The 16,757-nt window shown below is 56.3% G+C and overlaps 1 protein-coding gene across 3 annotated transcripts; it reads right to left on the minus strand.

Annotated features, from left to right (window-relative positions):
• Nucleotides 1-749: 749 nt before the first annotated feature.
• On the minus strand, nucleotides 750-5,075 carry GGT6 (gamma-glutamyltransferase 6). Of its 3 annotated transcripts, XM_045487282.1 has the most exons (6): nucleotides 4,938-5,075; nucleotides 4,527-4,798; nucleotides 3,399-3,514; nucleotides 2,653-2,837; nucleotides 2,443-2,556; nucleotides 750-2,200 (listed from the first exon to the last, which is right to left on the minus strand). In XM_045487282.1, exons 2-6 carry the CDS (start codon nucleotides 4,776-4,778, stop codon nucleotides 1,170-1,172), a joined length of 1,698 nt encoding a protein of 565 aa, XP_045343238.1. In that variant the 5' UTR covers nucleotides 4,779-4,798; nucleotides 4,938-5,075; the 3' UTR covers nucleotides 750-1,169. The 3 variants fall into 3 exon arrangements, with proteins under 3 accessions (XP_045343238.1, XP_045343237.1, XP_045343239.1); XM_045487281.1 differs by having other exon boundaries at nucleotides 4,527-5,075; XM_045487283.1 differs by lacking the exons at nucleotides 4,527-4,798; nucleotides 4,938-5,075 and having other exon boundaries at nucleotides 3,399-3,779.
• Nucleotides 5,076-16,757: the final 11,682 nt, after the last annotated feature.

The raw sequence follows: 16,757 nt of genomic DNA on the forward strand, positions 1-16,757 counted from the left end.
TTGGAGGGTTTTATGCAAGGGCTAGCCTTGATCCTATTTACATTTTTAAAAGATTGTTCTGTGGCTATGTGGGGAATGGATTGTCGGATTGCCGAGGGAGAAGCAGGAAGAACCGTTAGAGACAGACCGCAGTGTAATATGAAATGAGGTCAGATTCCAGCTAATTTGGAGCTGGTAAGGAGGGATGGATGTGGGGGAACAGAAAAGAGAGCGATGCCAGGTTTGGGGCTAAAATAGCTGGGTAGATGGTGGTACCATCCACTGAGCTGGGGGAGGATTCTCTTTGCTGATCAAGGGTTCTACAAAGTCAGACATAACTTTTCCAAGGGCAGGCGGGAGTACAGAGGGCCTCCCCAGCTTCTGGCCTGGAGAAGCTGTCTCTAGAGGGTTATAGTCCCGAGGGACCCCAGCCCTGGGGGGACATGGGAGGCAGGCAATGTCAGGGCGAAGCCCCGCCCCGCTCCGTCCCCCAGCCAAATCCCACACCCCAGCTGCGGCCACTTTTGGACCCAGGCCCCTAGGGTATCTCCTGTTCCTCCTCTCAACCCCTGCTGCCTGTCTTGGAAAATGAGATGAAAACATGGTGCCCCAGGGGGCCCGAGGTGAGCAGAGCCGGGGAAAGCTGAAAGGCAGGGCCCAGCCTCTGCCTGTCTGGGTGCAGGTCAGCTGTGCTGCCCAAGGGGGAAGCCGACACACCGAACACTTCACAGGCTGATGGGAAACTAAGAACAGGAATGGCACAAGGCATCCAGGAGACTTGATCTTTATTTTGTTTCCAGCCCCGTTGACACAGATCAGCAGAGGGTGGCCTGAAGGGAAGGACAGAGAGGCCAGCAGTACCCCGGGCTCTGCCAGCCTTGCCCCTGGGGCCTGGAGCCAAGGCAGGGGCTTGGCGTCTTTCTACCTGTCCTTCTCAGGGCTGGATCTGAACTCAGGGTTGGCCCCGGGGCCTGGGGCTCTTTCCTCATTGTCCTTGGGTTCCTTAACTGAAAAAAAAGAGCCAGAACTCCAGTCCAGGTAACTGACTAACTCCAGTCCAGGCCAGAGGTTGTGGGCCTGAGCTGGCAGTGTGCTCTGTATGCACTTCATCACTGCTGGGCCTGCTCTGTCCCTGCCTCCAGGCTGGAGACCCCCACCCGGTCCACGCCCTGCTGGCCATTGCCCCACACTTAGAAGCCCTGGAAGGTGCAGCAGCCACTGGGGACACTGGAGACGTGAGCATGCTCTGCGTGAGCAGCTACCTGGAGCAGGGTCCCTTGGCCACAAATGCTAGGGCTCTGTGTTGGTCCCTGCTGCTGCTGCTGGGCCTGGGCTTGGGGCCCCGCCAGGCGACTGAGCAGGGCACGAGTCGTGACTCTGGCCACTACGGGGTTTCCTGAAGCCACCAGCCCCAACACATCAGCCTCTGTGTCATCAGAGCCACCATGGAGGACGAGGGGGCAAGCCCAGCCCCCACCTGCAGACTCGGCCACCAGGTCGCTGAGCAGAATCCCGGTGCTTGGGGACAGATGTCCAGAGCCAAAGGAGCTGTTGAGTGAGGAGGTGAGGAGGAGCACAGAGCCGCTACTGTCTATGGTGGCCAGGACGCCGCTCCCGGGGGTCACGGGCGCTCGTGGGACTAACAGGCAGGGGTCAGGGCTGGGCCCTCCAGAGCGCAAGGCCGCCTCCACCCTCGCCAGCAGTTCTGGGCCAGCTGAGGGGCTGGGGGTGGTGGACAGGATGCCCTGGGGCATAGGTAGCTGCAGGGCTGGCTCCAGGGTGGGCCTGGGCCCAGGCGAGGGTCCCCGCAGCCCCAGGTCTCTGGCCAGCAGACTCAGCAGGGCATCCCCGGCAAGGTCTGGGGTGGGGGCCACTGCCGCCCCGCGTAGCACGGCGGCCAGTTTGGGGTTGGTGGCGCGGGCCCCGGGGCCCAGCGGGGTCCCGTCGGCGTGGCAGAGCAGTGGACAGAGGCCCTCCGTGCTCCGGGCGGCCAGGGCCCCGGCCAGGGCTGTATCCACCAGGAAGCCGTCTTGAGCCAGCGAGGCCGGGCCCACCAGCAGGCGTGGCCAGGGCAGGCGGCCGAAGTGTGCGTGCAGCAGGCGCAGGGCCGGCAGAGCGGACGGCAGCCCCAGGCCGGGGGCCAGCGTCCGGGCCGGACCTGGCGTCAGGGCAGTGGAGCTGCCCGAGGTGCTGTTGTGGAAGAGGCCCCAGAACGTGGCACCTGAAGGAGATGAAGGGGTCACACGGGGGTCAGGGGGACTCGGCAGCCCGGGTGAAGGGTCACCGACTCGGCCTGAGGTCAGGAGTTGCTCACTAGGCCCGGAGACGGGGGCCAAGACCACACGGACGTGGGAGCCGGGGCCACGATCCAGGGTTGGGGCTGCCGCCTGAGTCCTAGGTCCTGCCACTAAGCAGCCCCGAGGTCAGGGCCCAAGAGCAGACCTGGGGCTGTGGGTCACTGACCTAGCCCCGTGGCGTGAGGGTGTACCACCGCCAGGCACAAAGCAGCTCCCACTCCGGCGTCCACAACGTTGCCCCCGGCGACGAGCAGCTCTCGGCCCAGGTGGGAGCACGCGGCTGCAGCAAGAGGAGACCGTCGGGGGGGCGGCCGTCCCGGGACCGTGACCCCGGCCCCGGCCCGTCCCCCCTCCCCCAGCGGCTCCCCGCTCTGACCTGCAGGGCTGACGACGCCCCCGTGGTGGTACACGCCGGGGTGGTGGGAGTGCCCGCTGGGAGGAGGGGCCGCAGAGCCGCTGCTGGCGTGGAGCTGCCTGACCGCCAGGGAGAAGCCAACGGCCAGGAGTAGCAGGGCCGCGACCAGACGGGCCCAGGCCCCGGGCAGCCCACGGGCCTCGTCCCTGCAGAGAGGGGTGTCCTGAGCCAGGACCGGGGCGGGAGGGCCACCAAGAGCCCCGAGAGGACCCAGGGGACGTTTCCCCAAAACTTGGCCTTACTTGTGTGAGGACTACAGTTTTGCCAAGGAGAAAGGCCTCCTGGTAGAGGGCGTGGACGAGACACGGCGATTGGAAGGAGCTTGGGGACACCGAGGACAGCTAGGGAGGGAGCCCCTGGGGAGGAGGTCGGAGAGGCAGGAGGGAGGCCGCAGGTGGGCTTGGCTGGGTGGGGAGCGGGGCCTAGCTGGGTGCGGCCCGGATCCAACCTGCCTGGCAGGTGCACCCGGAGTGGGGGCTGGGAGCCCTTGGCAGAGCAGCTGGCCGGGCCGGCCTCGTACAGATGTCCCTTCGGAGGCCAGGTCTGGGGCCGCAGCTCCGCTCCTCCCCTGTTCACCCAGAAAGTTCCTGGAGCCGAGCCAGGCGTGGGGCGGTCCGACACCTGCCCCCACCTTAGGGGCTCCAGAGGGAGGGACTTACCAGCCTCAGGCCCGAGTGGCCGGGTGCTCAGACCCCTCCCTGACTCACCTAGAGGAGTCCTGGGGCCTCCGGGGATCAGGAACGACCAGCTCCAAGGTCTCCTCCTCCTCCTCCTCCTCCACCTCCTCCTGCCCGGACTCCAAGCTTGGATCCCAGAGCTGCAGCTGTCGGTACAGCACGGGCCCTGCTGTGGGTTCCATGGCCCCGCGGAGGCCACCCCAGCCCTCCTGCCTGCCGGCCTTCCCAGCTGAGTCCCGGCCTCGCCTGCGCTTGGCTGGTGGGAGGTGGAGGCAGCCGTGGGGAAGGGTGGTGTGTTTCTAGAACAGGTCTGGGCAGGGCACGGAGCCAGGGAGGCTGCGTGTGAGCCTGCTCCACTAGGGCACGGGGCCTGGGGGCTCTCGCGGCTGGGGAGCCTGTCAGGGGGAGCGGCTCTGTGAGGAGGGGGGGGCCACAGCCGCAGCTCGGAGACCCAGGACCCCCGCCGACCCCTGCCTTTCTGGGGACGCAACCACGGGATCCCCTGGCCTGTTCAGCGCTCGGTGTGGCTTGGGTCAGGGCTCAGCCTGTGACCGGGTCCCGGTGTGGACATGTCTGGCCTCTGCTGGGGTCTGCATTTCTCTGTCTGGGGAGGAGCCCCTGGGGCGGGGAAGGGGACTCCCTGGGCGTCATGTGGCTCTTGCCCAGCAGGTGGCACCGCAGACCTCTTGGGGCGGCGGCCTGGCCCCCGAGTTCCCCAGCACCTGTTCCAGGGCAACTTGGCACGGCCCGGAAGGTGCTGCGGGAGCGCGGTGGACCCCAGCCTCGGCTCTCAAGCCACCTGGGCTGACCAGTCTCCCGTGACCACTTCAGACTCCATCTCCCCTGCCCCACATCCCGACCCTCCCACGCGCCCAAGGGGGTGACCCTGCCTCCCACCTCACGGACCCAAATCCAGGCCCACGGCAGGAGCCCCTCATAGCCACCCCAGCTGCGAACCCACCTGCGCTGGGCTCTCTCCTCCCCTCTGCAATGGCAAAGCCAGGCCCTGCCTCTGGTTCTGGCCCCCCACTCTTGCCTCTGGCTTCCCCGGGACCCCCAACTCACTGGCCCCTGACCCCCCCGACTGGCCCCAGGACCCCCCTCACTGGCCCCAGGCGCCCCGCTCTTGCCTCCGGCTTCCCCAGAGCCCCTCCTCACTGGTTCTTTCTGTCTCGCAGCTTCAGGACCTTCCCCACTGGTTCCTTCTCGATGTTTCAACAGGGTCAAGACCACAGAGACTCCAACAGACAGGCACGAGGACTGTAGACGCTGCCGCAGTCCCACGCTGGGACGTGTCACACCCGCCCTCCGGGTAGAGCGAGCCGTGTGTCCACAGGACTGAACGCTCTTCGGGTGGATGCGATAGGTCAGATGGAGCTTACAAACACGTGACGGGCCAGAGTCGGGCATGAAGAAGCACGTTCTATCTGCTTCCATGACATAAAGGGCAGGAACACACAAAAGGAGCTGTGACCACCACAGGGCAGGCGGTGACTGGGGGAGGCAGGACAGGGGCCGCTGGGACCTGGGACGTTGGTGACGATCCGTCTCTTAATCTCAATTGCTTACCCAACGGTGCCGAGGGGGCAGATGCATCCCGTTCTCCATGCAGGACACACGCGTTTTTCTGGAAGCATATTTTATTTCTTTTTTTTTTTTAATGTTTATTTACTTTTGAAAGAGAAAGGCAGAGTGCGAGCAGAGGAGGGGCAGAGAAAGAGGGAGACACAGAATCCGAAGCAGGCTCCAGGCTCCGAGCTGTCAGCACAGAGCCCGACGCGGGATTCGAACCCACACACTGCGAGATCATGACCCGAGTGGAAATCAGGAGCCGGACGTTTAACTGACTGAGTCACCAGAGCGCCCCAAGCTCCTGAAGGTTTTATTTCGACACAAAAGTTTTGTTTTTTTTTTAAGCTCAAGTGTTTTTTACGTTAAAACAACCACCATAGAAATCATCCTTCAATCCCACACGGTTCTCCGCCACTCCCCCCCTTCTCTGGGCCTTTTCACCAGCAGGCGGAGTGCTCTCTCCCTTTGGCGAGCTGCAGAGTCACCCAAGGGGTTTGTGAAATCAGACTGCCCGTCCCTCCCAGGGATTCCGACTTTGTAGGTCTGGGATAGGGCCCAGGAATCTGCCTTCCGAACGCCCAGGTGATCCCTCGACGATGCTCCGAGAAGCATCGATCTACAAAGAACCACGCACGGCGGCTGCCTCCACTCCCTCGCCTCAGCTCACTCGAAGCCGGTTTCCGGGGTGTCTGATTTCTCCGGCCAATAAAAAGCCAACCAACCAAATGGAGATACCGGCAGAGGGAGGCCACCTTTCGGTTTTGCCAAGGCTGTGGGGCGCTCCCAAAGACCATCGGCTCTCCTTTCTCAGGGAAGGTTATAATCTCAGAATGAAGATGGGTCCCGCCCAAGAAGGGGCAGTGGGGAACCGTCCGAGCTTGTGCGGCCCCCATGTCCTGCTCCACCTCAGCCTGGGCCCCTGTGAACTGACATTTCTGCTCTTACCACTAGGCCCCGACGAGCTCTTTGGGACCCCCACTTCCCCTGATTGGGTCCCGGGACCCTTCCTGATGTGGTCTTTCTCACTCCAGAAGCTCTGGGCTTGGACAGCACTGCCCCGGCTCCCCCACCCCACCCCACCCCGAGACACCTGTCAGCCAAGCTCCATTTACATGCTAGGCAGGCTCTGGCGATGGGTGGTGGTCAGGCCAGGTGGCTCCCTGGGCTGACAGGCTGTTTCCGTGGGGGCTGGGAGTGGGGTCGGCTTCCGGAGACCTGGAGCCAGTCCGGTCTCGGCCACTGACTTGGCACGTGACCGCAGGCAAGTGGCTCGACCGCTGGGAGTCTTGACTCCACTTGAAAACAGGAGTCACGACATCTCTCCTCCCAGAGCTGAGGTGTGAATTGAACGAGGAAATACACTGAAAGCATTTAGGTCAGTGCCTGATATGGAGTAGCCCCTTCAGAAACATGGGTTTCTTCCCGGGATAGTGTGATTTACAGTAAGAAATACACGTTTGGTCATCCTGTTCCCGCCCAGAGCTCCCAAAACCTCTGGAATCTCCTCGATGCCAGAGAGCCCTCAAGATGCCTTTTGTTTGTTAATGAGGTGGCATCTGGACCCCACCCGAGGGGGGGCCGTGGCCAGGAGCAGGCCACACGTGACCAGAGGCTGGCACCTCCAGTCCCACCCCCTGACCTCTGGGGACCCACGAGGGGCGGGAGGTCCGGTCGCCGGTGGCCAATGACTCGATGAGCCGTGCGGTTCGGCGAAGCCTCCAGGAAAACCCCAGAGGACGGGGCTCAGAGAACTTTTACAAGAAGCTGGTGAGGCAGGGAGTGCGGTGTTTCCCCGGGTTCTGGAGGCCGCCCCAGCGGACGGCAGGACCCGAGGAGGGGGCCGAGGGGACCTCTGACCCATAGCCGGTCAGTCAGAAGTACAGCCGACAGCCTGGCCTTGCACTTGGCCCCTCCGGTGGGGCGGGGTGGGGGGGTGGGCAGTCTCGTAGGACCGAACCCTTAGCCCGTGGACTCTGACACTCTTTCCGGGTACATGGGGTCAGAAAGGAGTGGAGGGGCAGGAGAACGGCTTGGGTGTGGGAACCCGCCCCTGCCCTATGGGAATTGGGTCCAGGAAGCAATGTACTTCCTCTCTGCTTTAGGGCCTCGGTCTCACAATGCAGAAATGGTCTGGAGGGTTCACACCCGGCAATGCCCCCCAGCGCCCCCCTCCCCCTCCACAGCTTTAGGACTGAAGTACAGGACTGGAGACTCATCAACTCGAGCTCTTAGCGTTAGCCGCACATTAGAATCTGCTGGTGAGCTTTAACAACGCCTAATACCCGGGCAGACCAATTAACTAATTAAACCGGAATCTTTAGGTTGGTGATTAATCAGTATTTTTTTGTAGTCGCCCGGGTGTTTTGATGTGTAGTAACAGTTGCGAACGGCTGCCTTTCCTAGCCGTCTGCTAGCGACTTTTGCAAGGGGCAACCCTCTCCATCTCTTAAAAGCTTTAATTTCAATTCCAGTCACTTAACATACAATGTAAGATTAGTTTCAGATGTACCGTTTGGTGATTCAACACTTGCTTACAATACTCGGTGCTTATCACACCCCGGCAATTTGTGAAGGTGCCGATGTCCTGGTGTCCCTCCCCCCACCCCCAGTCAAACGCCAACCAAGTCAGGCCCCCCAGAGACCTGCCACCCGGGATTATGTCCTCACAGACACGTGTATCAGGCGAGCCTGGTACCGCCTCACAAGCTGGCGGCCGGGAGGGGCCGGGATGGCCAGGGGCTGTTGTCCTTTGGTTTGCCCACACCCCCCAGCGGTGCTGGCTCCTCAGGGTTAATTTCTTAACTGCAGTTGAGAAAACCACACAAGGGGCTCCCGAGGGGCTTGGTTGGTTAAGCGTCAGCTCAGGTCGTGATCTCACACTTCACAAGTTTGAGCCCCGCGTCCGCGTCCGCTCTGTGCTGACAGCTCAGAGCCTGGAGCCTGCTTCACATTCCGTGTCTCCCTCTCTCTCTGCCCCTCCCTCACTCGCACTCTGTCTCTCTCTCTTTCAAAATAAACAAATACATTTAAAAAATTGTTTTAATAAAACAAAACAAAAAAAAGAAAAAAAAGAAAACCATGCCACGGTCAAATTCATGTGGACAGAGGGTAGAATAGTGGTTACCAGGGCGAGGGAGGGGTACCGGGGAGTCACTGTCCGTGGCTGGGGGGTTGCAGGTAGAGATGATGCAAAGGCCCTGGGGTTGGGTGTCCGGCAATGTTAAGTCTGCTCGGTGCTGCTGAATTGTACATTTAAAAATGGCTAAAACGCGGGGCGCCTGGGTGGCTCAGTCAGTTGAGCGTCTGACTTTGGCTCAGGTCATGCTCTTGCAGTCTGTGAGTTCGAGCCCCGCGTCGGGCTCTGTGCTGACAGCTCAGAGTCTGGAGCTGCTTTGGATTCGGTGTCTCCCTCTCTCTCTGCCCCTCCCCCACTCATGCTCTGTCTCTCTCTCTCTGTCAAAAATGAATAAACATTGAAAAAAAATGGCTAAAACGGGACATTTTATGTTGGCTATGTTTTAACCACAATGAAAAATGCAAAAAAAAAAAAAAAAAACAAAGCATACGCCCTCCCAAAACAAAACGTAAAAGTTCACTCAGTTAAAATCCCCTCCCTTGCACCTTCTCGTCTGTTTTGGGTAGACAGTGCAACAGGGAAACAAGCGTGTGTGCACGTGTGCATGAGACAGACAGAGGATGTGTGTGTGTGTGTGTGTGTGTGCGTCTGATTTCACTCCTCTCAGACTTGCTCGCGGGCTCACCCCCTAGACTGTTCCTCCAGGGTGGGAAGGGAGGGGGAGAGGGGAAGGGGGCGGGGAGAAGGGCAAGAAAGGTCCTCTGATGGACACCGGACTCCGCCTCGGCCGGCACAGAGCCTCTCAGGGCTTGGTGTGTGTATGAAGCTGACTCCTCTGTTTAAGTCGGGCTCTTTCGAAGCCCTTCCCAAACCCGGCAGCCCGCACCACGACCCCCTTGGCAGGTGGCAGGTGGCTGAACCACGCGCGCTCCCTGGCTGCTGGGCTGTCAGGGTCTCACCTCCCGCCAGGGGGCGCGCGTGGACAGTCTCCGCGCACCTGGTCCACGGGAGGCAGGCGCCCGGCCCTTCCCCCCAGAGATTTAGGGGTGCCAGCTTCCCATGCGGCGAAGTGTCTTCTCTTTGCTCTCAAAACTACCGTTGGCCGGCAAGTCCGCCATGCGTTCCATTTTTAAAACCAGATTTGTTGAGGCGTCGTGTCCATAAAGTAAAATTTACCGATTTTGACGTATACGGCCGTTTTCCAACACCACCACGATCAAGGTGGACATCTGTGTCACCAGGAAGTTTCCTTGTGGCCCTCAGCCTCACCTTTAGCCTCTGGCCCTTGGCAATCACCGATCTAATCTCTATCCCCACGGGTTTGCCTTTACCAAAGGAATCCTGTTTTGGGGATTTGTGCATTCCCAATGGAATCATACAACATATAATCATTCCTATCTGACTCCTTTCACTTAGCAGAAGCCTTTGAGAAGCACCCGTGTTGTCGCATGTATTAGCATTTTTATTTTTTATTGGTGAGCAGTGTTCATTGCATCCACACACTACAATGTGTTTGTTCATTGGTAGAGATGGCATCGTTTCCAAAATTTTATTATTGTGAATATAGCTTCTATAAACAATCGTGTGCAAGCCTTTATGTGGACACATGTTTTCATTCCTCTTAGGTGGATCTAAGAGTGGGATTTCTGGGCCGTAGGGCAAGTGTATGGCTGACTCAAGAAACTACCGCCCTGCCTTCCAAGGTCACTGCTCCGTTTTGCATTCCCATCAGCAAGGAATGGGAATTCCAGTTGGTAACACTTGGTATCGTCAGTTTTAATTAAAAAAAATTTTTTTAAATGTTCATTTACTTTTGAAAGAGAGACAGAGTGAGAGTGGGAGAGGGGCAGAGAGAGAGGGAGACACAGAACCGGAAGCAGGTTCCGGGCTCTGAGCTGTCAGCCCAGAGCCTGCCGCGGGGCTCGAACTCACAAGCTGTGAGATCATGACCTGAGTCAAAGTTGGACGCTCAGCTGACTGAGCCACCCAGGCGCCCCGGTATCACCTTTAAAAACTTTTAGCTACTCTTGTGGCGCCTGGGTGGTGCAGTCGGTTAAGCGTCCGACTTCAGCCAGGTCACGATCTCGTGGTCCGTGAGTTCGAGCCCCGCGTCGGGCTCTGGGCTGATGGCTCAGAGCCTGGAGCCTGTTTCAGATTCTGTGTCTCCCTCTCTCTCTGCCCCTCCCCCGTTCATGCTCTGTCTCTCTCTGTCCCAAAAATAAATAAACGTTGAAAAAAAAAATTAAAAAAAAAAAACTTTTAGCTACTCTAATGTGTGTGTAGGCATAGTGGTATCTCATTGTGGTTTTAACTTGCGTTTTCCTAAAGTCTAACATTGTTGCCGTCATTTTATTTGCTCATTGTCCCTTCAAATGTCTTCTTTGGTGAAGTGTCTGTTCAAATCTTTCGCCTGTTAAAAAAAATAAGGTATGATTGAATTTTAAGAATTCCTCGTACATTCTAGACACGAGTCTAAATAAGTGAACTAATGTGTTTTGCAAATGTTTTCTGTGGCTTGCCTTTCCATATTTTATTTAAAGTTTATTTATTTATTTTTGAGAGAGAGAGAGAGAGAGAGAGAGAGAGAGAGGGCAAGCACAGGCCAAGGAAGGGCAAAGAGAGAGAGGGAGACACAGAATCTGAAGCAGCTCCAGGCTCCGAGCTGTTAGCACAGAGCCTGACACAGGACTTGAACCCATGAACCACGAGATCATGACCTGAGCCGAAGTCCACCATTCAACTGACTGAGCCACCTGGGGGGGGCGGCCCTAACCTCGAGCATTTTTTCTGCTATTTTTCTGCAAGTTTTCTGCTATTTCAAATGGTATTTTTAAAAATCCCAGGGGCGCCTGGGTGGCGCAGTCAGTTAAGCGTCCGACTTCAGCCAGGTCACGATCTCGCGGTCCGTGAGTTCGAGCCCCGCGTCGGGCTCTGGGCTGATGGCTCAGAGCCTGGAGCCTGTTTCCGATTCTGTGTCTCCCTCTCTCTCTGCCCCTCCCCCGTTCATGCTCTGTCTCTCTCTGTCCCAAAAAAATAAATAAACGTTGAAAAAAAAAAAATAAAATAGAGATGCTTTCATTAGCAAAAAAATAAAAAAAAAAAATCCCAGTGTCCTACTCAGGTCTTGCTGTTGTAAAGAAATTGAATTGATTTTTTTATATCGGCCTTTCCTTGCATCCTCAGACCTTGCTAAGCTTGTCTATTAGTTACACCGGTTTCTTTGCAGACTGCTTAACGTTTTCGACTTGGACACTCATGTTTTGTGAACAGAATTTTACTTCATATCCAATATGCCTTTTCTTCCTTGTCTATTGAACTGGCTAAGACCCTTGGCACAATTGTCAACGGAGGGGATGAGACAAGACACCCTGGTCTGTTCTCCCCTAATCTTTGGAGAGACACATCCAGCCTTTTATGGTCAAGTCTGGTGTTAGTTCTAGGTTTGTCTTGGCTGAGCTTTGTAAGGTTGAGGAAGTTCCTAGTTTACCAAGAGGCTTTTAAAAACTCGTTAATCATTCGTGGGTGTTGCGCTTTATCAAATGGTTTTTCTGTATCTGTTGACATAATCCTGTAGTTCTTCTGGTTGGCGCTGTTAATTTGGATTATATTGATTAATTTTCAAAAGCTAAGCCAAGCTTGCATTCCGGCATAAACCCCTGACGACCGCGATGCATTGTCTTGTCGTGTATTTCTGGATTTGATTGGCTTAAATTCTGTAAAGGATTTTGCATCTATTTGCAGAGAGAATATTATTCTGTGTTTTGTTTTGTTTTTTTTTGTAATGTTCGTATCTGTTTTTAGTATTGGGAAAAAACAGGCCAGAAGCTGGTGCTTTCTTTTAAAATTTTCCTTAATTTCGGGGCACCTGAGTGGCTCATTGGCTGAGTGTCCAACTCCTGATTCTGGCTCAGATCATGATCTCAGGGTTGTGGGATGGGGCCCTGCATGGGGCTATGTGATGATGGTGGAGACTGCTTGAGATTCTCTCTCTCTCTCTCTCTGACCCTCTCCCCTGTTTATGGCATCCTCTCTCTCCAAAGTAAGTAAGTAAGTAAATGAATGAATGATTCCTTAATTTCTTAAATGTTTCTTTTAACCTTTCCTGCTGAAATGTTTGGTAGAAGTCATCAGTAATTTATGCCTGGAGCTTTCTTAGTAAGAAGGGTTAGCTATCCTTTTTGAGTGAGTTTTGATGCTTTGTGTTTTTGAGGGATTTATGCACTTCACTTAGTCGAGTTTATTGGCCTGAAGCAGTTCGCAGCATCCCCTCACCATCCTCGTGTCTGTAGGGTCTGTAAGATGTCCTCTGTTTCACTCCTGACGATTCATGTGTTTTTCCCCCCGATCAGTCTGCCTGGAGTTTCCCTCTCTCCCCCCATTTTATAGGTCATTTCAAGGAATCGGCTTTTGGATTAATTTCTGGCATAATTGACTTTAGTGTGTTTCTGTCTTCCGCTTAATTAAATTCTGCTGTTCTATTGATGATTTTCTTCTCCTTATTTCAGGCTTGACTTCCTCCCCTTACTTCCTCTTCTGGCTTCTCCTGGGTCAAACTAATATCATTCATGATTCCACTTTTGTCTCTTGTTAGATGATTGACTCTGGCTTTTTGTTTGCTGTTTCCCTGATTGTTTAGGGCTTGTGCTACTGCACTGTGACGGCCGCAGCCCATTGTCACCACTATAGGGGTGACTCTGTGCCATTTCACGTCTTGTGGGAACCCAAAGCATGAGCTAGGGCAGCGGAAGACCCCGCCTTTCCGAGATCACTGTCCTTTGTCACCTGACACCAGGTGTCTTGATGTCTTGTCTGTGTTTAGATCATGTTGGTAAGAGGGACAATTCAGTCTGTCATTCCTCTTGGCTACAGGTGGCATCTCCTTGACTTCTTTTGAGATTTTCCTTTTTTTTTTTTTTTTTTTAAGCAATTTGTGATGTGGGTTGGTGTGACTTTCTTTGTTTCTCTGCTTGGATTTTGTTGAGATTCTGGAATCTATGGGTTGGTCGTCATCGTCTCTTTTGGAAAATTTTAAGCCGTGATGTATTGACATATTTTCCATTGTCGTCCCCCGACTTTCTCCCCTCCCGGGACTGCAGCTACGCCTATGCTGGGCCCCTTGGTGCTGCCCGGCGGCCCGCGATGACTCTGTTGACATCTTCCTCCACGGCCTTTCTCTCCGGGTTGATTTCCAGTAGCTACACTGCATTTCCTTCAGACCCACAGACCCGTTCTCCAGGAAAATCTCATCTGGTCCCCGCCCCACCTAGTGTGTTTTCATTTCGGGGGTGGTGTTCTCCAGCTCCAGAAATTTCACTTCAGTCCCTTTGGTACGTCTTCCATTTCTCTCCTCGTCACGTCCAACTCCTCCTCCGTTACGTCTGTTAGATTTAAAACAGCCGTTGCAAAGTCTTTATCTGCGGATTCCATCATCCCAGCGTTTCCAGGTCTGTTTCTAGGAATTGGTTTTTCTCCTACGTATGGGTCAGTCTGGTGATTTTTTTGTCTTTTTTTTTTTAAGTTTATTTATTTTGAGAGAGAGAGAGAGAGAGAGTAAGTGGGTGAGGGGCAGAGAGAGGGAGAGAGAGAGAATCCCAACTGGCTCCACACTGTCAGCTTGAAGCCCCACGTGGGGCTCGAAATGACCTGCGCCGAAGTCAGGCACTCAACCAAGCAGGCCACCCAGGGGCCCCAGGTCTGGTGACTTTCTAGTAGAGCTGAGTATTCTGAATTTTATGCTGTTGAGTGCTGCATTCTATTTTTAAAAAGAATGATGGGGGGTGCCTGGGTGGCTCAGTCGGTTAAGCGTCCGACTTCGGCTCAGGTCACGATCTCGCAGTCTGTGAGCTCGAGCCCCACGTCGGGCTCTGTGCTGACGGCTCAGAGCCTGGAGCCTGTTTCCGATTCTGTGTCTCCCTCTCTCTCTGACCCTCCCCGTTCATGCTCTGTCTCTCTCTGTCTCAAAAATAAATAAACGTTAAAAAAAATTTTTTTTAAAGAATGATGGGTTTTGGGGTGCCTGGGTGGCGCAGTCGGTTAAGCATCCGACTTCAGCCAGATCACGATCTCGCGGTCCGTGAGTTCGAGCCCCGCGTCGGGCTCTGGGCTGATGGCTCAGAGCCTGGAGCCTGTTTCCGATTCTGTGTCTCCCTCTCTCTCTGCCCTTCCCCCGTTCATGCTCTGTCTCTCTCTGTCCCAAAAATAAATAAACGTTGAAAAAAAATTTTTTTTTTTAAAAAAAAAGAATGATGGGTTTTGTTCGGGCTCAGAGCCTGATGTGGGGCTCGATCCCACGAACCATGAGATCATGACCTGAGCTGAAATCAACAGTCAGACACTCAACTGACCAAGCCACCCAGACGCCCCTACCTCACGTCCCCTTGATAGTAGACACCCGAAGACGTGTAAGGTGAGAGCTCGTTGTGGTTTTGATTTGCATTTCTCGGCTCATCAGCGATGTCGAGCACCTTTCAATGTACCTATTGGCCATTTGCATGTCTGCTTCGGGAAAACGTCTATTCAGGTCCTCTGTCCACTTTTATGGGTTATTTCCTTTGATACTGAGCTGTGAGTTCCTTATATATTCTGGGCACTAGCCCCTTGTTAGGCACGCGGCTTGCAAGTATTTTCTGCCATTCTCGAGTCTGTCTTTTCATGCCCCTTCTGAAGCCTCTCCCCATGCTCGACGTATCGTGAGGTCTCTCCATTCCAATGGAGGAAGCGGGGACAGCCCCACCCCTGCGTGAGCCCCACACGTTGCTTGGCCCGGCTGCCTCGTGGTGCTTGTCTCCCTGGCCTTGGGGGGTTTCCTCTCACCTGTGAGCCGTCAGTTCTCGGCCCAAACCTCCTGGAGCCCCCCCCCCCCCCCCCCCCCCGCAGACAGCTGCGTCTGTCTCCGGAGGCCCCTTCCTCCTGGGCACGTGGCCTCTGTTGCCTTGGCTCAGTGAGACTGTGGGCTGCTTTGGGGCCCCGCTGCCACAGGGCCGAGGGCGTTCACACTGCGTGTACTCCCGTCCCGGGGTCACAGGGGTCACAGTCTGTGCTGCCTGTAGAAAGTACGTTTTCTGTCTTTTCTCCTTGCTCACGGCAGGCGGGCGCCATTCCTGGGGCAGAAGGGGAAATCCTCCCTCCTGGATTTTGGAGGATCAGGTCAGAGACCAGTGTGCTGTGCGTTCCCGGATCAGCGGACGGTTTACTGACTGACTCAGAGATCCCGATGAACCTGCTTTCCATCGGCCGGGGTGGCGGGTGGGAGACAGGACGCCCCCACCTCTTTCCCTCTGTTTGGGGGGAATAGGACGCCCCCACCTCTTTCCCTCTGCTGGGGGGGCAGCAGAGGGGGGGGGCAACCTCTTGAGAGGGGTTGGAACCGCTTCTCTCCTGAGAAGTGACATCTCTGATTATTTCTAATTGCTCTCAGCTTCTCCAACCTCTTTTGTGACTCGAGGTGGGGTGGTCGGCTCAGGTCCCAAAACTGCTTCTCAAGCACCTCTGGCTTTGGTGGGTGTCCCCACTCTGGAATGCGGGAGTCCTCGGCATCTACCGTCCCGGAGTCTCAGTCAGCACGGAGACAAGACCAGCCCTTCTCCCGTATCCTGTTGTACCTGTTTAAACCACGGCAGGCAGGTTTCCTGTCTCCCAACTCGTACAAGCCCCAAGAGGAAAATTAGCTCCTGGGATGCACAGAAAACTTTGCCCGGATCAGGGGCCTGGAGCAGGGGCGGCAGAGAGATTCCGCAGGGTGGGGTAGATGTGACGGGCAAGTGTGGGGTGCGCTGGGAGGGAGGGGCCAGGAGAAGAGGATGGGACCCAGGGGGAGTGATTTGAGTGGGTGGGGGGCCCGGAGGGGCTGGGAGGGTTGGGGGAAATCAGAGGGACGGGAGAGCTGGCTGGGCTGCTGGGCTCGAAGCGGGGGCAGGGAACGGTGCCTGCAGAGAAAATCTTTAAACGTGTCTAAATTGTAGCAAAATATACATAGCGTTTACTATTGTGAGCATTTTAAAGTGTGCCGCTGGGTGGCACGAAACGGGTTCACAACGTTGTGCAACCAACCCCACCGCCCCTGGGCCTCGCTCATCTCCCCAAACAGAAACCGTCACATGGTAACCAGCCCTAGTCGTGGCCATTTGTCCTGTCTGCTGGTGGAGGTGTGGGCGGCTGGGAGTCCTGGGGGGTCTGGGGGCTGAGAGGAGTTTGGGGGAGTTGGTGGCTGGGGCTGGCCACGTTGACAAATCGCAGGCCTCCCGCAAACAGGGCCCTCTGGTCCTGACCGTGAGCACCTGCGCAGCAGCCCCTGGGACTGGGACCCTCGCGCGGCTGGACCTAGAGATTCCTGGCTGCAGGACGGTCCCTGCCCCCACCCACCCTGTCAGCCTGCTGTCATCCTGCTTGGGGTGGAAAGAGAGAGGGGGCCTGGGGGACCCCACCTTTCCTCCTCACTGGGGCTCGGGGAGGCTGGAGGTGGCATCACGTTTTGTTTGTGTTTTACTCGTATCCGGCCACTTGGGAAGCGGTCTGCTTGTGGTCCCGGGTGGGGTGCTGGATAGAGTCTCCAGCCTGTGGTCCCGGGTGGGGTGCTGGACACAGTGGGAAAGGGCGGGACGTGGGCGGGACGGGGGCTGAGGATACGGAAGACTGTCCCGAAGGGTCTGGGGTCTGGAGAGGGGCTGAGGGATAGAAGGGTGCTGGGCTGGGGCTGCAGGGAAGGGGTGAGGGCCTGGCGGGGGGCCAGGGAAGAAGGGGAG

This window comes from Leopardus geoffroyi, chromosome E1 (genome assembly GCF_018350155.1).
Source record: "Leopardus geoffroyi isolate Oge1 chromosome E1, O.geoffroyi_Oge1_pat1.0, whole genome shotgun sequence".
Taxonomy (NCBI): domain Eukaryota; kingdom Metazoa; phylum Chordata; class Mammalia; order Carnivora; family Felidae; genus Leopardus; species Leopardus geoffroyi.

Excerpts from the sequence above, each read along its gene's own strand:
- GGT6 (XM_045487281.1), bottom strand. The coding sequence starts at position 4,805 with ATGGAAGCAGATAGAACGTGCTTCTTCATGCCCGACTCTGGCCCGTCA. Across the intron at positions 3,515-4,526 it reads CTGCGAGACAGAAAGAACCA|CTGCAGCTCTGGGATCCAAG; the intron begins GTGAGGAGGGGC and ends CTGTACCGACAG. Across the intron at positions 2,838-3,398 it reads AGGCCCCAGGACTCCTCTAG|GGACGAGGCCCGTGGGCTGC; the intron begins GTGAGTCAGGGA and ends CCCTCTCTGCAG.